This window comes from Chelmon rostratus, chromosome 21, assembly GCF_017976325.1.
Source record: "Chelmon rostratus isolate fCheRos1 chromosome 21, fCheRos1.pri, whole genome shotgun sequence".
Lineage (NCBI taxonomy): Eukaryota > Metazoa > Chordata > Actinopteri > Chaetodontiformes > Chaetodontidae > Chelmon > Chelmon rostratus.
The window spans coordinates 19,317,323-19,338,804 of NC_055678.1; the positions used below are offsets into that span (position 1 = coordinate 19,317,323).

General features: G+C 41.7%; 1 protein-coding gene across 4 annotated transcripts in view; it reads right to left on the minus strand.

The window, feature by feature from the left end:
• Positions 1-21,482, minus strand: part of tmem94 (transmembrane protein 94) — a 36,176-nt gene that overhangs the window by 12,939 nt on the left and 1,755 nt on the right. Inside the window, exons 2-16 of one of the 4 annotated variants that reach the window (XM_041962524.1) lie at positions 20,909-21,328; positions 14,957-15,076; positions 14,444-14,571; positions 13,192-13,328; positions 11,343-11,548; positions 9,155-9,306; positions 7,394-7,496; positions 6,542-6,628; positions 6,280-6,396; positions 4,854-4,910; positions 4,455-4,484; positions 2,645-2,749; positions 1,154-1,327; positions 683-904; positions 257-569 (exon numbers count right to left, since the gene is read on the minus strand). In XM_041962524.1, the coding sequence (XP_041818458.1) occupies positions 257-569; positions 683-904; positions 1,154-1,327; positions 2,645-2,749; positions 4,455-4,484; positions 4,854-4,910; positions 6,280-6,396; positions 6,542-6,628; positions 7,394-7,496; positions 9,155-9,306; positions 11,343-11,548; positions 13,192-13,328; positions 14,444-14,571; positions 14,957-15,076; positions 20,909-20,932 (1,975 nt within the window). In that variant the 5' untranslated portion in view covers positions 20,933-21,328. The remainder of the gene's footprint in view (positions 1-256; positions 570-682; positions 905-1,153; positions 1,328-2,644; positions 2,750-4,454; positions 4,485-4,853; positions 4,911-6,279; positions 6,397-6,541; positions 6,629-7,393; positions 7,497-9,154; positions 9,307-11,342; positions 11,549-13,191; positions 13,329-14,443; positions 14,572-14,956; positions 15,077-20,908; positions 21,329-21,482) is intronic. The other 3 variants (XM_041962526.1, XM_041962525.1, XM_041962527.1) reach the window with 3 other exon arrangements.

The following is a 21,482-nucleotide window of genomic DNA, read 5'->3' on the forward strand; positions in this document are numbered from 1 at the left end:
CTTGGGTAAAACTTAATCTATTATTCATGCTGAGTGGGATGACTGTCAGATCAGGTTTTTCCTCTGAAGAAAACCTCAAGGTTGAAATCACAGCACCAGACCATCTGAATAAGATCTGTGTGATTTCTGTGTTCTCATGTGACCCAACAGAAAAAACAAACAAACTAAGGGGCAAACCAGGTCAGGATATGAAAAGGCTGTTCAAAACTGTCGAGATGTACAAGCAGCCTTAAAAGGACCATCGTTCCATGCTCACCTATGAGCCTGGAGAGCTCACAGAGCCCCCAGGGGACGTAGACCGGCAGCACGGTGCCGTGGCTCTCCTGCAGAGCCAGGTTGGACAGGTGGTCGGAGAAGCGGCAGAGCCGCTCGGTGACACTGGCATTGCAGAGGTTCAGCATGATGTTGAGGCCGAGTGGCTTCAGGGAGGGCAGGTGGCACTGCCAGGAGAGGTCGTCGAACTGGATGCTAGCTGGGTTCTGCTGGTCCTGGGACAGGCTCAGCATCTCAAGGTGGTAGTCGCACACAAAGTCCTCGGCCTCCGCCTCCGGGCAGCCCATCGCAAAGTCCTGAACACATAATGAAAAAACATCACAGCGCAGCATAAACTGTGAAGTCAAATCAAATCTTCCCAACTTTCCTAACTACTGCAAACGCCTCAGATCTCAGATCCAGTATTTACCTGGGCCTGCTCGTCCTCGCCTCCCTCAGTGTCATGGCTGAAGCTCACGTTAGATCCAGAGTGGTGTTTGGTGCGAGTGTGCGCGGACTGGCAGGAGCGCAGGAGCCGGATATTGTCAGACGAGCGAGCGGTGTCGTGTGATGTCTCACTGGGCTCGGGACCCTCCCCCTGCTGGATGGAGGATTCTGCTGGTAGACAGAGCAGAGCCTCCACCTCCTGGGCCTGTACAGTGGTCACAAGTAGTCAGGAGTGGATACAACACTGTACATTATCAAGTGATGAATAGCCAAATTTCAGTTTCATTTAAAACATACCACATCTCATATTACTTTGTACATTTTTCAAACAAAAGTAACAATCATTATAGCCAGACTGCTAATGAGGCTGAAAACTGCCTGAGAAAACACACACACACACACACACACACACACACACACACACACACACACACACACACACACACACACACACCTCATCCCTGTCATCATCTGTCTCCATTCGGCAGTAGGAGTTAACGGACAGGTCATCTCTGAGATCATCCTGGCTGTTGTGAGGAGGCTCCACCCGTCCACTGAAGAACAGCACAGTCTCTGGACTGGGGTTAGGCCACGACAGGATACCCTGCTTGTCCACACAACACAGCACCTACATACACAGAAAACATTTACAGCTTACACACACAAATGCACCAAGTACATGAATGTAGGTATGTTAATTTATATAAAGCTTTTTTACTCCTGAAAATTGTGATCCCTAATTTCAGTCATGGCACCAAGTGCAGTTTAATACTACAGCAAAGTTACTTAACAGTGCAGCTGCGTTAATAAAGAAGTCAGTCAGTGATTACAACCTTCATCTGATTCTACATGCTGCGAGTTTTTTTCCACACAACAGGAGGACTGCTTCTCCATAAAAGCCACCATGTGTTTCACCAGCTGAACATTTTTAATGCAAACTAGCAGCGAAAGGAAATGTTGTGTTACCATGAGCAGTAACTTCACGCAGCTCTTACACATCTGAGCAAATAGTAAACAGTAATGCTGAATGTCTCATGTATGTAAAGGCAATATGAATCCAGCACAGGAACAATGTTAACTACAAGACCAGTTCCAAAAAAGTTGGGACACTGTATAAAACATAAATGAACAGAGAATTGAATAGTTTGCAAATGAACTGTTTACCAACAACAGCTTTACCAAGAGTTTCTGAGCCCATGTAGTAATAGCCTTCATGTGTTCACATAGTGTCAAACCTGCTCCTCGCTGTGAACCACTGAGTCTTTCCAGGATGCTCCTTTCATAGCCAATCATGATGCTATCAGCTGTTACCAATCAACCTGTTTACCTGTGGAATGATCCAAACAGGTGTTTTTGGAGTGTTCACATCTTTCCCAGTCTTTAGTTGCTCCTGTTTCAACTTGTTTGACACATGTTGCTGCATCAAATTCAGAATAAGCAGATATTTACAAAAATCAATGAGGCTGATGAGGTCAAACATTAAATATATTGACTTTTTTTTCAATTGAGTAAATGTCAAAAAGGATTAGAAAATGATCACATTCTGTTTATTTATTTTTATTCCAACTTTTTTTGGAATCAGGATTGTATTATATAGAGAGGTAATTACAGATTGTAAATACATTAAATGACAATAGGCAAAACATAGAGTTTAATTTCATGAAAATGATTAGAAATTTAAATATTTTCTTGTGCCAAACCAATCCACAGATCTAACTGCTGATAGAAGGACTTTTCTTTTCAATTTCTATACATCAAAACGTGAACTTTTTTCTACAGAAAGCTAGCTACCGTAAGTTTACGGAGAGCTAACTTTTCTCTAGATACCAGGCTTGAAGAAAACCTTTTTATTTTATCAGCTCTGGAGCCACAATTATAGAAAATAGTCACAATTGCAATTGTAATTACATATCTTTTCCAAATCATCTCGCTCTGTAATACTCACAGTGACAGATCCCAGAGTGTGCAAAAGGCTGGAAGTATAACAGAGTGTCGGAGACTCTCCCTTCATGACGCCAACCAGGTGTCTCCACACACAACGCAGCATCTCCTGCACACAAATGAACACACACACACGCGTGTGCACACACAGGCACATACATACAGATTAAGTTAGAGAGCTGCTTCTACTACATACTAGAGGATGGGGATAAGTGTCAATACATACAAATGACCAAAACAGAATTCAAAAGTATATGATTAATACGACATATGACTGTCATAAATAAAGTGATACAGCTATCAAAATGGGAACTTTGAAAAACGAGCTTTCATTAACAAGGAAGAAGCAAATTGATTGAACAGCTCTGCATAGTAAAAGCACCAAAGCAGCTATAAAAACAAATAAATCTTAATCGGCTCTGTGATTGGGTTACAAAGAAAGAAACAGGACAAAGCTTCTATACTACAATGCTAGTGGCACGAGGCGAGGAGGTGAAGCCTAGTGCAAGCCGCAGCATTTTGTGAGTGCTCCAAAAAAAACATCCATGCAGACTTTGACTCTTTTGGATGGAATCCATGATGACCGGTTCAGCAAGGGACTAACCGAATACAATCACTTGCCCTTCCTTGCCTCCTCTCTTTATCAGGCAGCATCCAAAATGAACTCTCTGGCTCTCTGGCCAAGGGCTGGTACATTAGGGGTGTAACAGAAAACTGCTGTAACTATCCAACAGTTATATTTGTACAGTAAAAACGGATATACAGTATATATGCAGTTTTAAGGAGTGTCCTTAAAATTCCTGCTGATTCTGCCAGTATGTGTGTGACGTTTGAGGCTCATTGTATCAGGGTGGAAAAAACAACATTACTGCACAAATATTAGTATCTGTTAAGAGCACATTGCATGTTTATATCCAAACAAGTGATTTGTCTTCAGTTATATCCCTAATGTACATACATGAGGCCAGGAAGAGTAGCTAAAATCATCACCGTAAATCATACAGCAATACCCCACTGTAGTATTCCCCAATCACTCAAGGCTGTAATTCATTTGAACTGACTGCAACTTATGTTACAAATAAGGTAAATAAACCATCAGGACAATGGAGAGGAATGTTAAGTACACCACGACCATGAGTAGTGCAACAGGCAACAATAAGGAGCATGTTGGATGTGATTGGCTCACACACAGAGTCCAGTCAGTGTCCAGCAGGGACAAAGTTTGTTAAGATCAAAATTTGTTCCAAACAAAAGTATTCCCAATACTAGCATTTTAATAGGATAATCTGCCAAATACAGATTTTTTTTTTAATCAGCATTTGATGTTGCGGCCAAAAATATTTTCACTGCGATTCCAAAGGAGATAAGGAAGGACACAAGGAGAGGCAACCCTAAAGAATTGACAGCATAGGGCCACATTGGGGCTGATTTCCAGTCATGCAGTGCAGGCAGACAAGCAGAGGTGGAGGTCAGGCATAGATTCGAGTGAAAGTCCCTCTCAGGATGATCTCTTCCATATATTTAACACTTGATATGTATTCATCTCGAGCAAAACCAAAGCCAGAGACAAAACACTGATGGTTTCAGAAAATCAGATCGGTGGCAATCGACTGGTGACTACTGATTTGCTTTGTTTTCCCTTGAGGACTACAGCCCGGCAACAATGAGGACAATGATTGAGTTTGGTCAGGATCTGTGAGAGGTTGTGCGAACAGATTTGGATCCATGAGGTGAGAAAATGATGTTAAAGAGACAGAACTGACTGTTGAGACAACATGTCAAAGATGACTGGAGGCATCTGAGCGCAAACTTACATCCAGAGGTGCTCGGTCAAGACGTGTTGACTGATAATCCACGGATGAAGAGTGACCAAAATAAAAGAGTCAAAGGAGAGACAATAACACGTCGTGCAAGATGGATTAAAAACAGAAAACAAAGTGCTCAAATTAAAGCAAAATAAAAAAGGGCAGTGAACACATGGAGAGTCTGAGAGGTGATCTGAATCAAAAGATGTCCATTAAGATTTCCACGGTGACGAAATCAAAGATGTAATGAGATTGAGGGGGAGGGAGCGAGAGGCTGTGTACGTGGGTTCCAGAGAGGGAGTAGCAAAGGGCGAGGACAGCGAGTGAAGACAGGCGGGTTCAGGTGGAGTTGGGAGCCAAGCGAGTGGAGGAGGAGAGGGGGGACAGCGAGACAGCGAGAGGTTATACCTGGGAGGAAACCACTTCCGTGTAGCTGCTTAGAGTGTCCTCAGAGAACTTAGCAAGCTGGGGCAAGAGAAGAGTCTAGTTAAAACACAGAGGGAGACCCTGGCTGCGTCTCCTCTGTGTGTGTGTGTGTGTGTTCGAACATGTGTATGTGTGTGTGTTCAGGTTAGACTGATATAGGTTTTAAGATCACTATCAATGTTCCTAATTGATGGTACCAAAGGCAGTTTGGAAATCAAGTGTATTGTGCAGTCAGTAAGCATTTAGTCTGTCCTCTCTGTACTCCAGCCCAAAGACTTTGAGTGAAAGGAAGACTAAAAACTATGGCCGATGGTTGGCCACTGAGACTCACCAACATTCCAAAGACTGTCTTGTCTTGGTGTGTCACATCCACATGACTGAACAGTGGAGGAACTGTTATTAAAACTGTTATGTCTATTTAACACAGAGCACCCAGTTTTAGTGGACCAACGTGATTGTAGGAATGAAATAAACTTAGATAAATTCATCATATTTGTTATGATTATCATTATTTTAGTTGCAGACTTGGATGTGGGCGTTTACCAGGCAGGGATGTTCCAATGAAAGATGTTGCTGAGATGCATTATGGGATTTACTGGAACCAGCCATGTTGGCCCCTGTTGCACTGATTTTGACCATTCTGAGTTTAAGTCAAGGGACCTGCAATTGAACTGAAATCAGGTGACTGACTTGGGCTGTCAAGTTTGCCCCTAAAGCTTAGGACCATTATTTGGAAGCATTCCTAAAATTAGGGGACTGTGTACCAAAAATATCTAACACTGTTCACCCAATATGAATGTTAATGCCTTTAAACATCCTTAAAGCTGAAAACCTATATTTTACCACATAGTCATTTTATCAATGCAAGGTTAGCATCACTCGAAGTGGCAATAAAACTATTATATTTATGAAAATAATACGTTATGTTACAATGTACAAATAATTATCCTCAGTGACCTCTACCTTTCATTCACAACTGGAGAAACAAAAACACGGAAAAGGAAGAAAACAAACCAAGAAAAAGCTGAATACTGCAAGTCCTCCTCTGTAAATACTCTGCACTAAGTTGCTGAAATACAGCCAGTGGACATGTAATGCAGATTAAGGCCTTTCCATAGGCCACCTACATAACATTCAGAAATTTATAAGTTTAATACGCAATTAATTATCACACTTTTAATACAGCACATGTCAGGTTGGTGTCAACCTTGTGGAATCAAATCAAGATATCAGTCTAACCTTCAGTGTGTGTGCGTGTGTGTGTGTGTGTATGTAGGTATGAGTAAAAACATAGAACACAATCCTCCATGTTAGTAACTAAAGCTGTCTTTTCTGCCAGTGCACATCACAAAGTTATAACTGTGTGTGTGTGTGTGTGTGTGTGTGTGTGTGCGCGCGCGTCCCTCACCAGACCAGCTGGTGATGCTCGGCTGAACTCAGCGAGGACCCGGGCCTCTCCGAAGGCATTCAGCAGCACCCACATGACAGGGAAGAGCAAGGGCAAGATGGGCAGAACACCCATCAACTGCAAATACAGTCACAATGTTTATTTCCAACACACGACGCAACGTTTGACTCAGAAATGAACACTGTCTGAACTCGAAACTTGAAAAGACTGCATCCGCTTCGGTCTTTGTTAGCAAGGCGTTTATAGTTTTGAATGATTATACCTGAAGTTGAAAAAAATTGTAGCAGGCGGGGGTGAGGCTGGGTGCATCACAAAAATAGCGGACAGTGTTCACTAGCAGGAACGCCACCTGAAGGGAGAGAACAAAAAGATACCAATGACGTGGTTTGAAGTAGAGACTAAGTCAGGGGTCGGGAACCTTTTTGGCTGAGAGAGCCATGAACACCACATATTTTTGAATGAAATTCCAGGAGAGCCATACAATATGTTTAAAACTAAAAATACAAGTAGGATATTTCGATGCAAATGCAGCATGGTGTGTGTCGACGTGCCGCTTTATATTTGACCGCTTCATAGATGCAATTTTATCATTGCATATTAGACACACCACAGAACCAGCTTTCTCCACAAAGGCAAATTCCTCTGTCCATTCCTGCAGAAAAGTACGATACAAGTCGTCTTTTTTTCTTTTAGCCATCTTCTCAGAAGCGTGTCAAAAATTAGTTAGCTGACAGTGGGATTAACGACAAGCCGTAGTGCGCCCCTTTGCGCATGCGCACATCGACCGCTATTTTCGACAGCAAAATACGGCAGCCTCACTTAAACAGTGCCTGTCACTACGATCTGCGTTGCCTCGTCTGCGTTGCCTTTGTGACTGATGGATAGATAGATAAATAGATAGACACAACGACATGTATGTTTGCCACTTTCTCACTGAAATGACTGCGAACCGGCTTTCTAGTCGCTGGCTCGCGCGTGCGCAAAGGATTTGTCTGCGAGCCAGATGCGGCCGTCAAAAGAGCCACATCTGGCTCGCGAACCATTGGTTCCCGACCCCTGGACTAAGTGATCCAAAATACTTTGCAGAGACAATTTAGAAAAATGAACTGCTCACCAGTACAACAGGACAGACTAGCTTGGTGATAACTGACTGCACTGTGAACCTCTCATTATCCAGCACTGTGATTGGCCGGGCCAACGCCAACTCCAAACTGTTCCTGTTGAAAAAAAAAAAAAGACAAGGAACAAACACATAAATTCTACTAAAGTTAATGCATTAAAGTCTCTTCTAATAACGTATTTTTTTCGGAAAGCAGCTGGGTTTTTCCCAGCCGCCTGTTTATTTTATTGGTTTTTAATTTTTTGTTTTTCAATTTCTTGCTTATTATTGTTAACTTTGCCCTTAATGTATTTTATTATTGATTTATTTCATTTTTTCCTCTGTGAAGCACTTTGTTCTTTGCTTTGATAAGTGCTCTATGAATAAAGTTTATTATTCGTTATTATTCAATAAACTGCTTTTCTGTCTTCCTCATAAGGTGCTGATAACACGTAGGTATTGCTGTTGAGTGCCTTAACTGAGTCGATCTATGTGCATAGGAAATATCTTTTGATTAAATTATGTAGCACTCCCTTCCAGTGAGAAAACTTTTTATGACTAAGGTGTATAAATAAAACAGGACAGACAAGTGAAATTATTGAAAGGGGTTAATATCAACATACACTCTCTGGCTATCTTTGTAAACCCTGTAGGCAAACCAGATGTCGAACAAACCTTGAAGGTGTTAGCCAGTCGTGGTCTGCGCTACACAGAGCTGAACAGTGCAACACATATGTGCTACATGCTACAAAAAAGCAGTCTGAAACGGTGCTACAACACTGTCTGGATGGAGATCTTTTACATTAAAAACCATATTAGTGTGGACATAGCCAGAGCGGCTTGTTTGTGTGAGGTGAGGGTTTGTGTGCTGTTTGTGTGGGAGGTGAATTAATGACCTGGGGCTATTTTTTATATAGTTGTAATCTGTCATGTGCTTAAAAATCATGTCGCCGGCTGCATAGAGTCCATACATCCAACACCAGTTCTCACAATTCCTCGGGGGAGGCCGCCATATTGGTACAGGCAAGCCACGAGGAAGGAGGTCTATCCGCCATTACAATCATCATGACTCACTGAATTCTCAACTAATGTGGTTTGTTGCAAATTCCACACATGTTTATATGATACAGGCCGCTTGTTTCAATTAAAAATGTGGGCATTTCATACCATAATGCTTTACTCTGTGTGGATAGTAACAGGAATAAGTTTTATTTTGTCTTATCCAGGTGTTTTAATTCTACTTTATTTTAATTTAGTTATGTGTTTTCATTGTTTTATCACGTGTTATTATTTGCTTTTATGCACTGTGTGTTGCATTTTATGCATGAATTGTGCTATATAAATAAAATGTATTATTACTATATTATAATATTTTAAGCAGCCTACTCTATGTCATTAGCTTCAAAGTACATTCATTTTTCTTCCTGCATGTAAACTAGCTGCAGTGATGAAATTTGTTTAGAATGTATAATAAAGAAAATGTTTGTCTTAAAACATTTCTTGTTGAGGTTTGGATTCTTCCCTTTCAGCAACATTAATGTCCTTTGCCAGTCACATGCCTTTTACACGTCTTATACTCGAGCTACAAAACCTTCCATCCCTGTAGCAGAAGTGAAATGTAAAAAAAAAACTTAATGTAAAGGCCTGATCCACTGTGGGAGACAGATATAATTGCTTAAGGGAGGAGAAAAATAATCTTTTTGAAAAATCACTTGCCCTCGTAAATAACTACACTACATCCCTCAACACAAGGCACAATGGTGGCAAGTTCCCTACCTGACTATGTCCAGCACGGGGGTCCGCACCACTCTGAAGAGACGGTGTTGCTGGGGGCTCTGGGGTCCTCTCTTCTCATTGGCCCGTGGAGAAGGAGGAGGGGAGAATGGGGGGAATAAATCTCCTGGCTCCAACACAATGTGCTCATCATCCTGAGGAGAGAAAACAAGATTACGCTGGTGACATAATTCAGTTTAGTGGGCCGCTCTGTGCTAAGTGATGTGCCTTATGTGTCTCATAGTGTCTTATTGGAGATTGGAGATTATGGTTTAGGGTGTTTGGAGGGTCTGGGATGACAGAACTTGCTTATACATGGAGCTGTTTTGATCTAGTCTAATTAAATCAAGTATGTGTTGGGAGGAACCCACATCCTCACTGCAATGACGTAGAGCAGCCTGTACCACTCCTGCATCTACGTCACTATCTAACAGCAAGCACCTGATTAAAGAGCAGAAGCAATACACTCAATTTACACTCATCAATTTATTAACTGATAAAGAGCTAGACAGATCACATGGCACAATAAGGGAAATATATGAATGTGATGCTTGTACCCTGCAGACTCAAGAAATCATATGAGAGACTTCCGTATAAGTATGTGCTCAGGTTGATCCCACACAATGAGGCCCCTCTGTTTCTTAATTAGCATCAATGCAGCTACACAGCCAACACCACATCCTGCTGCTGTAGGCTTCACATGGACACAACACGGCTTAAGTGACAAAGATAGTGGACAAACACGCTGTTCAGTATTGCAACTTGCAATTCTGCGATCTGTGATGATGATATAGAGCATCTTGTGTGAAAGAAGGCTTAAAGGTACAATGTGCAAGAACTGGCCACATTTGAAGGTTGCCCCAAACAAACAGGAGCAGCGTACTACCTGCTGCTCACTATACTCTCTGCTGTAGGCTTAGCTTGTTAGCTCAGTTGGCCGTGCAGCTGGAGGCCCTATTAGCTGACGGAAGTCTGCACCGACCGACAGTTCAGAGCACCGGGGGATTGTTGGTGTTTACACTGCGGGCAACAGGGCCTGACTCAACAGCCTCCCAGTGAACACGGCTGGATTGGGGCCAAACACAGCCTCGAAGACAGAAGGAAGAAAGTTTGATGACAGGGAACATAATGTGTTTTACAAGAAGTAAAACTCGTGGCCATTAAGCTCGTCTTAGTTCAGTAAAAGAGAGAAACTTGAATTCAGAAGGTGTGCAGCTGTATTTTCTGTTCAATAAGGAAAATAGGTGTAAGAATATTTCCTTTTTTGACTAAAAAAGCTAAGAACACCTGTAAGATATCTCTGTTACTGTTACTTCTTCACATTGTTTTGATAATGTGAGTTCATTTATTTAATGTTTTTAACTAAAATTCTGGCCATATCTTACACATTGTACCTTGACCTGATTCTGTTTAGTTCTTTTCTAAATTGAAAATATAACAGCAACTTCATGGTGGCCTGCGTTTCCAGACTCATTGTAGTACATACTTTGCAAACACAAATGGTATTTCTCAATGTCTACAGTTCACTTGTGACCCCCTCTGCTGTATCTAACCCTCCACAGCACTCTGCTGATATCTGCTGATGTCCATATATTGCTGTAATGTCTACTGAAACATTATAGAAATGTATTATGTTTAACTCTGGGTTTTCTTTTTTGATTGTGCAGTTATTTTTTTACATCATTAGACTGCCTGGCTTAGTGGAAATTTTCTTTGACAAGACTGTTTCATAGGTAACTATTTACCTCAGCAGTCAGTATGAATTATTTACTTGGTAGAAGGACTGAGAATAGCACGTTTTCTGTCCGCCAGTATGGCGACTGTTAGAGGCTATGCAGGATCATGAGTGTTGGAACATGGATGTGTTTTAGGACTTTTATTTCCAGCATTCATATTTCATAAATAAAAAGTCAACTCAGTCAGGCCAGTATACATTTAGGGATAGAAAACAAGTGAAATTTAAATGATATATTTAAAAATGGTGTAATACTAATGCTGAATATAAGAGGTGTATTGACATTGTGCCAGACACAGTCTAGGCTTATATTAGCTGTGGAGGAAGCAAACTCACTTCATGCAATACAAAACTTTTTCTCATGTACAGAATTTGACTTCCTCTGCATCTTAAAACAAGTGTAAACGTAGTCACACACACATCAAGACATATATGTGTACCTACACACACACTTACCTTAATGCCTCTCAGGGATGCAAACGCCTCTTGGCCAGGTCTCAGAGCAATGACGTCTCCTTCCACCAGCAGGCTGACAGGCAGGTTAACCAACTGGGAGTCGCGGTAGGTCCAGTGAAGGGACCACGATGGGGACGTGGGTGTGTACAGATCAGGGTATAGAGATGGAGACCACCGGACTTCACCCACACACCCTGACAGATAGTCTGGAGTAACAGGCAGAGAAAGTGAGGTGCAGGGTGAGAGAGGAAGAGGGGAGGATGACAAGCATGAATATGGTGACGATTTCATAATTACTATGGCCTATAAATGATTCAGTTCCTCTCACAACTGTCAGTAAGTCAGTTGTCAGTGTCATTTTGGAAATGCACACTGCTGTCGTGAGATGCATCATCTCTCAGCTCTGTCAAAATCTGTTCAGTGTTTTAGATACAGCATGTGACAGTCTAGTATTGTCACTCTGTCCGAACATTCAGTGCATAAGATTGAAAACTGACTTGAGTGAGGGTGCTGGTGACTGGTGTTTATTTGTTTGTGCTGCTCCATGGTTCACTTGCTTCCAACACTATGCATGAAGAAAACGTTCCAGAGTAAACAGAGAGCAGCGGGCCATTTTTGACAGCTGGTGCATCCAGAGCTGTGTAATAGCTGCCGTCAGTCTAATCTCGTTGATGTCAGTCAATTCAAAAATGCCTTGATCAGCCACAACACCACTAGTACAGATCAACCCCAGACATCCCTAGAGTTGATACTGAATCTGACAGTCAACCATTTCACTAAATGGGCAGGCTTACATTCATTTTAACATCCCCTGCCTAAGGCTGGATCTCTAAATTCATTACCATACAAGGTCCAACAGTGGATCAAAAATAGACTGTAGTTTGGTACTAGATATCAGTACTTAAGTTGCTAATCTTGTCAGCACAGGAAAGCCCTCCTGAAACCTGGTTCTGAATGAGGATCTGTATTTAATTTGAAAAATGTTGTGTCTTTAGGTTCTTTAATTGAGTGTGAACCTAGTGCACACCGTTAAACTGTCTAAAGTGTGGTTATAAGACAACACTGATCATTGCATTCATGCAATAAGTGCAACAAAATTCTTCAGTAATAGAGACAATACAAGTATGTTGAACAGCCACAAAATATGGAGCTTATTAGGCTAACTGACTTATTATGAACAAGCTAAAAGTTAAAGCTAATTGAATGCGACAGTTAAGCCTAATTAGCAAAATATTTTAAAATTTGACAAGGTCAATGCCTCCTACCTCTCACGATGGTGCCTGCTAAATCATACGTCATTTAGGTTAATGATTATGTTAATGGCATTTTTTTTCTTGCATATTAATCAGAAGTTAGTCAAAATATGCAGTATTTGTAATAGTAGTGTAGTGGTCTTGATTAAATCCTAACGCTTACCAAACCTACAGACTAAATGCCTCCTGCAATCTATATTTTAAAAAAGTGTTTAATTAAAAAGTTAGACAGAATTGTTTTTATGGCAGTACTGAGAAATAAAGCAGTAAAATCAGTATTAAAGGAAGAAACACTAGAAAACCATGATGAAATCAAGTGACAACTGGAAGTTAGTTTGTTGGCCAGTCACTGGACGATTAGCCCCATTCCACAGTACTGTGGACCCATGATGCTAAATTTGACAAGTCAACTAACAAACCACAGACCAGCAAGGAAGTTGCAACAAATTTCATTCTAGAAATCACCACAAATGAGTTGTCAAGTGAGGAAGAGTAACTAAGAGAACAGAATAATTAGTAAACAGAGATTATCTTGTACAGGAAGTACAAATCCTTCCAAACATATTTCCAGTGGTCAGTCAACAAGCCTGACTCACCGCTGAGCTGTGTGATGATGCAATTGAGGCGACGGACCATCTCACTCCTCTTCAGCCTCTCCTGACGTCCAACCAGCAGCAGGTTAAGCAGGAAGAGGAGAAGAAGAGCTGCGGCATTCATCAGCTCTATACCAGAACTGTGGAAGTGAAAATCAGGAATTCAGTCTTTAACATATCATGTACTGCTTGATAAAAGAGGGTTCATTTAAAGCTACAAAAAACATTTCTAACAGGAATTTTAAGTGATGCCCGCTGAGAAACCATCACGTCTACAATTATAGCAAATGCATCTAAATTCAAACCACATGAGTGTTTTAAGTGGCCAGTTAGTATACTTGTTTAATTAAATCGTGTTTGAGAGAGAAGAACAGTCCAGGCAAGTGTAGATGTCCTTGGCACACAGCAACACAACAACAGCTGGTGTTTGTGTAGCTGCTGATTAGTCATCATTTCTCACTTCTGTTCATGTTGAACATGCTGATAATTTTTCAGGAGAATAACGGAATTAAGTGGACAAGTAGATGAGCAAAACTGGCCAAACTGAGAGAGGAACAGAGGAACCTTCTCAGCTTGTTCTTTTTATTTGAGAGAATTAAACACTTTTGCCACCGCTGAGGAAATATTCCAGCAATCTGCGTTTTCAGTGTTATACTGTAGGAGGCACTGTTACAAATCTTGTGAAATGGTACAGCACTTCCCAGGTCCACAAACAAGCAATAAAGAAGATCCGCTGGAAACTGGAAGGATAGAATCTGGCTGTTTTTATGCACAAGTAACCATAACCATACACAGCAGCACGTGAACCGCACCAGATTAACACCGAAAAATGCCAGCGCCCACATAGAACTGTATGGCTGTGCAAGCCTTCTGAATCTGATCTGGATGAAGTAGCGAACGAGTCCAGGGGGAGATCAAGAAGCGTCATGCTGTTGACGGTGACACACACACACAAACACACAACAATCATAGGCAACTATGATCATAGACGACTGTAATTTCTCATGCATATCGCAGACAACCCAGCGGTAGACGGATAATCTGATGACTGACAAAGACGATGTGGGAAAAGGCAAAGTGGAAAAAAAAACAAAAACAAATGTTAATCTGAATAAAACATATAGGTGAAAAAAGACAAATGTAAATAATAGTTCTAATAAATAAATAAAAAATGGATGCACAAAGGCCTGTAACATCTTTGCTGATGGCACATGCACAGTATCACAGATGTTCCAGAACAGGACAGTTCACCTACCTGCCCTCTGGTTGGCTGCCATGGCAACAGAGGAGTCCCAGCACCGCCAGTAGAGTGAGGGCTGCTCCTGGCCAATGGAGACAGGAGTGACGGTTGCCATGGTAAAGAAAGCTATTCACCCACTGTTCCTATGAAAACATGAGAAAACAACAAGTCATAAGAAAAACACTGTGCAGGGTGTTATGTAAGGCATCGAACATGTGACATGGATTTAAGGACTGATCAAGGAACTGTGCTGCTATTAGTGGATGGATCAAGGCCATGCAGAACACATAGCTTTCTGTGTGTCTTGTGTTCTTGTGTTTTCCAAATTACAAGGACTAAACATCGTCACAAGGATGCAATGATGACATAATTCAAATCTTACCAGTCCTGACTTTGCTGATTTGGCTTTACAGTTCAGTTTACAATAAACACCATTAAAGTTCAGGATGAGGACTGAAGTTTCAGGAGTGACTGTACTTAATAAAAGGGCACTGATAAAAGTGTGCATGTCTAAACGTGCATGTGTACCTGTGCAGAGGCTCGTCTGCGTGCGCCTCTTTGGTGTTGCTCCAGCAGGCTGCTGAGCTGGTCCCGGAGCTTCACTAGAGCCTGGCCAGTCGACAGGCCCAGAGTCACAGCATCCTCCACCTGCAACAACACAGACAACACCCCTTTCTTCACCATTCCTACAGCTTTGCTAAATACAGCCATCAGTCTTTGAAGACTTAACAAATTATTTGTTTTTATAATTTATGATAATAACTTCAGTAACATTTTAACATCATTGATCTATGCCCTGGGCCCCTGACACAAGGCATCCTTGCACAACTGGCACAATATAATTTCCAATGGTATAATTAATTAAAGTAACGTAACCTTGCACATCGATACAATATGCACTAGGCAGCATAAAATGCAAGGTTGGATACCAATTCATTAACCAATTAAAAGTAAGAAATTACTTAAAGATTTTGACATATGAGCACTCTGAGCTGATGAGCCTCGGAGCTAATGTAGCTGGCAGCAGTATCAGTATTTGCTGCCGGTCTCATGGCTACTCCAAAAATGATTGAACCTCTTTCTTTTGAGGAAACTGAATTCAGTGCTTTTAAAGGACTGTTGAAACCCCTGGTGTTGTAGCAGTAAATCAACATGTTCTCTACAGACATTTGGGCTCTGAGGTGCAGTCAATGAGTGGAGAGCGTCTGGTGATCTCAGGATTATATCTATCCATCAATCCATCAGGGTACTTCCACTAGAAGTGTTTGTTTTTGCCACTGACAGGCTCAGATAGTTATAATAAGTGTCAACATCATGGAAAGGATCCGTGCAGACATACCTTTTTGCTAAAGGGTAAGATGCTTTTCACTCAACCAGAAACAGCTGTTATATCACTCTCACCAAAGCCACCAGACTCCATTCACAGAAACATTGATTTTATCATCGTAAAACACACTTAATTCAAACGCGACAAAACGAAATACAACTCACCAAGACTGTCAAGAAAACAGAAGTAGATGCACAGTGATGTACTTTCCAAGAGAAACAGAAAACAGATTATTCTTTTGTTGGGGACGCGCTAGTGATGAGAAAGACCATCGCAAAGCCATTACAGCTTGAAACATGCTGAAATGGATTAGCTGCATGAGCAAATTTGCTAATGCTTGTCTGGGTGCTCAACAATCAGCTTTCACAAGACCCCATATATCAGGCATGTCAAACTCATTCCATAAAGGGCCGTGTGGCTGCAGGTATTTGTTCCAACCAGGGAGGAGCACACCAGGCCAACCAATCAACATCAAGGGATCACTTAGTTATCAGCTGAAGACTGAGATCAGCTGATTAATTGATTCCAGCCAGGTGTGCTCCTCCTTGGTTGGAACGAAAACCTGCAGCCACGCGGCCCTTTATGGAATGAGTTTGACATGCCTGCCATATATCAATTTGCCTATAGATATGTAACTTTAATTACTCAGGAATCCATCAATGGAAAACCATCAATCTGGCCTAACAGCTGCAGCAGATTAACAACATATTAAACAGAGAAAAGCTACAAATTCTATTGAGAAGAGTGTGTTTGGCATTTTAAAATGGTTGTCGGTTAATTTTCTCTAAACTGACTAACTGATTCATCAAGTAGCTGTTTCACTCACAGTATCCCATTGCCTTCACAATGTCCAACAAATTATGATCATTTCTTAATATTATGCAGCTTAGTCCATGCTTAAACAAAATAGCTGCATAAAAAAGAAAAGAATGTGTTTACAATAGAGGAAGGGAAACAGCCAAGTCTAATATTAATGGGAAAGCAACCTTTCCCACTCCCCATGTCACTGTGAGGATGTGTGTGTCTCTAAAGGCCTGCACATGCACCAACAGAAAGACATACACAAATATGAAAGCTCACACACACACACACACACATACACACAGGGTTCAGCTTTCAAGCTCTACATCCCACACAGCCAGGCTATAAATATCTCCCCGTTTTCCCAGAGTAACAAAGCCTCAACAAAAATCCTCCAGACAGACGTAAACACGCAGAGACACAAGGAGCCTAAACTGCCTTCGTAAAGCAGAGCACGCCTACGTCCTGAGAAGGATCTAGATTAACCTTGGATGACCACCAACAAATCAAGAGCATTATACCAACGCAAACACTACTACTGCCTCTGAAAGACATGCCTTCACTACAGTGTATCTGACTGAGACTGCCATTCACACAAACAGGCAACAAACTGACTGACACAAACAAGCAAGAGACAACTTACGCTGCTCTTCTTCCTGAGCCAGATCTTTTCTCGCATCTTCAATACCATTACGGCCCTGCTCTGCTCTGCTTCGCTAAAATCTGTATCACTGCTGCTGGGCTACAAGGGCAGCGTCTAACGACAGCTGTGCTACGTGACGAGAATCGTTACATTTCAGAAACCAGTTCTCGAGATGTGAATTGAGTCCTAGCTGGAGAGGGAGCCTGCTCATGTCTGCAGTTAGGAGAGACCTGGAGATGCTGCGAAACCTCACCCAAATTTCCCTCGTCACTGGGCAGCAGACAACAGAGCCCAGCCTCGGTGCACGCTGCCAGCTGGACTTTAATTCAAAAACACCAAGTCTGGCTGCCTCTCTGGCATGAGCCGGACCTCATTCAGTTCAACCCAGTTCAGCAGCTGGCTGGGACGCTGAGCAACAAAACCCTGGCTACGGGGGGGCGTAGGGCTCTTTTGATGAGAGGAACAATGCCAACCTGCCCTGTATAGCCCTGGTTAGGCTATTTTACACACTTTCCAACAAGCATTTTTTTCAGTGATGCCGGGATTTGTGTTCGTAGAGAGGATGGCAACAAAAAATATTAAGACAATTGGTTGATACAGTTGAAACCACAACCACAGCATCACGATATGAACAGGAAATACGATTCTGAATTAAGCCAACAACCAGGCAAAAAATCAACCCACTGATGAGCAGACTAAAACCCAAAGATATTCAATTTATTGTACGAGAAGGCAACAAAAATATGACAACAGAATAATTTGAGATATCTGATCTTTTCGCTTGAAGAGTGACGTGAACAATTAAGACGATCGAAACAACTGCCGAGTGATCAATACCAGCTTTAACAGATAAAGTAGCATTTAAGTTGATGTTGCCTGAGACAAGAAGTGAGTAGAATTAAAATTTCAGTTTGTCATTAAGAGCAAAAAAAGGGGTGATTTGATGGAAGCGAGGAGTATACACAGCTTTCACAATCACAATGCAACAAGCAGACACCATTAGAATTGTAACACCATTTCTGTGTATCACAACTGGTGAATTGGGAGTTATAAGAGCGGTTCAAACTGTGGATACAGTGGCTCACTCAGCTGGAGTCTTCTCTCTAACACCCTTACAAACACAGATAGTCTTACTAACACATTCACCATGTATTATATAACCATCATACCACTGACATGTTCACTAAATCAATCATGCAGTTCAAATGTGTAAAATGAAAAGTCGACTCTGCCTCTATACTTCCTTCAGAATGAGGGCCTGCTTCTGACTGTACTGTTATGAGTTAATGATTAGGGAACACAGCACATAGGTGAGAGCACCGAGATAGAAGAGGTTAAAAGCTATTCTCTGAGCATGTTAAGCAACAGGTGAGTGGCAGCCATGTTTCCGTTCCTGCATGTGTTTTGTTGACCCAGCAGCGTTCGGTTGTGAAATGTCTCTCCTACACATCTATGTTTAACTAAAGAGGTTTGACTTTTTGACCCTTCACTCAGGTTTAACTGAAATAACTGAAAATGATCAATGCCAATGAGAGTTCATGTGAATATGTCAGAATGTGAATAAAAATTGATGTTGTATTTAACAATGTGGACCAAAAAAGATACTAAAAGTGCAGAGTAGCTCTTCAAAATATCCTTTGCTGCTGCTGATTTAGTACATTTTACTGTATGCATTATTAAAATATATGCTGCTTCATTAAAATGTTATCGGTTATGAAAACATTGTGCTTACTAACAACAATCAGACAGATTTTAGAAAAAAATGTCAGAACAGTAAAACAGCTGACAATAAAATGATCACCCATTACGGCGTGCTTCAGACAAAGTGCTCTTACAATCTGAAAGCTTGTTTCTGTAGTGGAATCAAGGGGCTGGGTCTGATCTAACATCCACGTCCACTGTATGAAGTGATTGTCCAGGTATGTGGAGGTGTGAAAGGAGGGAGGGCTGAATATCTCAAACTCTCTGTTTTCAGTCTTTATACAGCTACTTCTGTTATTTTTTGCATGTAAAACAGAGTGCAGCACCATGAATACCTTCAAAAAATGTGCACCATTATGGCCATTTGAACAATTCCTTGTATCTCGCCCCTCCCTACGATGGCAGACTATGTGCACCGGTTTTGAATGTGGGGATTCAGAACAGCTACAAACACTTCGCCTTCAGATGTGGTCTTATAACCTAGTTTGCTTGAAGCATACTGAGATCTTTGCCATAGTTGGAAGCCCACAGTTTTCCTTTGCAATGAGGGATGATTACCCACACAGCAGGTGCACGCTCACTGTCAGTTTTACCACTAAATAAAGCAGTTTAGATAACCTGACTGCACATTTTCCTGTTTAAAACTGATGTCTAACTGTTGGCGTTTCTTGCACATCTGACTTTACAGCGAAGTTGACGCATTACCAGATGTCAGCAATTAACCTGATAAGTAATGATGACCATTAATTATTTGAACTTTGGCCAAACCTACAAAATTAGGATGTACGATGCAAAAAAACTGGTGGTGGTCAGGGGTTGAGGCACAGATCATAAACCGCAAAGGTCTCCCATCAGAAACCTGAGTTGCATGTCATTGCCCTCTCACTCTCCTCTCATTTCCTGTCACTCATTCAATAAAAACAAAAACATCAATAATAGTAAAAAACAATCTGAATTATTATTTAAGTGTGTCTTTACCGCATCATAGTTTCCAGGTTAAACAATCTAAGTGCTATGGCACTATGAAGAGCCTTTCTAAAACTCTTTGCACAACCAAAAAGGATGAATTTTTCTGACACTATATGGAGACTTCATTTCAGATTGTAGCTGATGCTTTTCAAACCTTCAACATGACTAGATTTCAAATTCCCTGCTGGCAGCTCCATTTCACAGACAACAGCAATATTGCAGGTTCATTGCAGGTCACTGACGTGGTGTAATTTCATACCAGATTCTGTTTCTGGCTGGTTGTAGACATGAGTTGCACAGGCAGTCAAACAATTTGGACAAAAACTCCTGATACTGTGTTTCTTATGATGCTCGTCTTTCATCTTCAGTCCTCTAAAACGCCTGCGTGTATGTTTTACAGTGTGATCTCGTCTCATGTAGAGCTGCAACTGACAATTAGTTTCATTATCGATTCATCTGAGGATTATTTTCTCAATTAATCAGTTAACCTATGAAATGCTGAAACTAGTGAAAAAATGGCATTCAAAACTCAGAGCCCGAGGGGTCTTCAACATACTAAAACCAACTAAACAAACTCAAACTAAACTTGACCTTAGTCCAAGGCCTTAAGATATTCAATTTGACACAAAATATGACAAAGAAAAACAGCTGAGAAAAAACTGAAATGAATAACTATTTCACCATTTTTCCTTGAAAAATTACTGAAACAATTAATTGATCTTTCCCTTTCAATCTACTAATCAATTAATTGACTAATTGTTCAAGCTCTACACTCATGATTGTCAACACTTATCTGAGACAGCCCCGAGTCCCACACAGGGGCTTTTGAGCAATAAATACAGATTTCTTTGTGTGCTCTTTCAGAAATTAAGTACATTTTCCCCAGAGGAGTACCACAAAATAATCATGAACCTCATGGTAATAGACATTGCAACACAGCTAAGGACTCCCTGGTGCCATATCTGTTCAGTAAACAACTCTCCACCTCTGGGACAGTTATGTAGGACAGGCAGATGCTGAACTAAGCAACCAAACTCACCTGCTTCTTATCCTGCTGCTCCATGGCAACCACAGCCACTCAACATGCTCTGCTCTTCAACCAGCCAGCGCCACTTGGCAGAGCCCCGTCAGTGCTGCTCTGCAATGTGGCAACCTGGACGACGCACACTCGAGGCCCTCGGCTGGATCACTCTCAGCCCGCTGCCTGCGGGAGCTGCAGATCAAGTGGGTCAAATTTGGACGGAGGTGGATGGAGAAGGCAGGCAGGTGCAGCCTTGGTCCCCCACCTGGCAACACCTCCTGCCCCGCCCCCTCTGCCAGTGTGACAGGAGTCACGCCCACACCTGCAGGGACCAGCAGAGAGAAGCGGGGACCTGTGGGATACGGGGTTTTTGCTTGGAGGATTAATTGTTGCTCAGGTGCAGCACAGGGATCCTCTTCGTAACATTCATGTACAGCTCTGTGGATAAATGACATTTTACACAAGTTAAGTCTAACTGGGATGACACCTACATTGACCTATATTGCAGCACAATGCAGGCCATGCTTCCTAAACAAATCAGTTGTTAAATATCATCATGGTAGGAAGGCTTTACATTTACCACATCACTTCA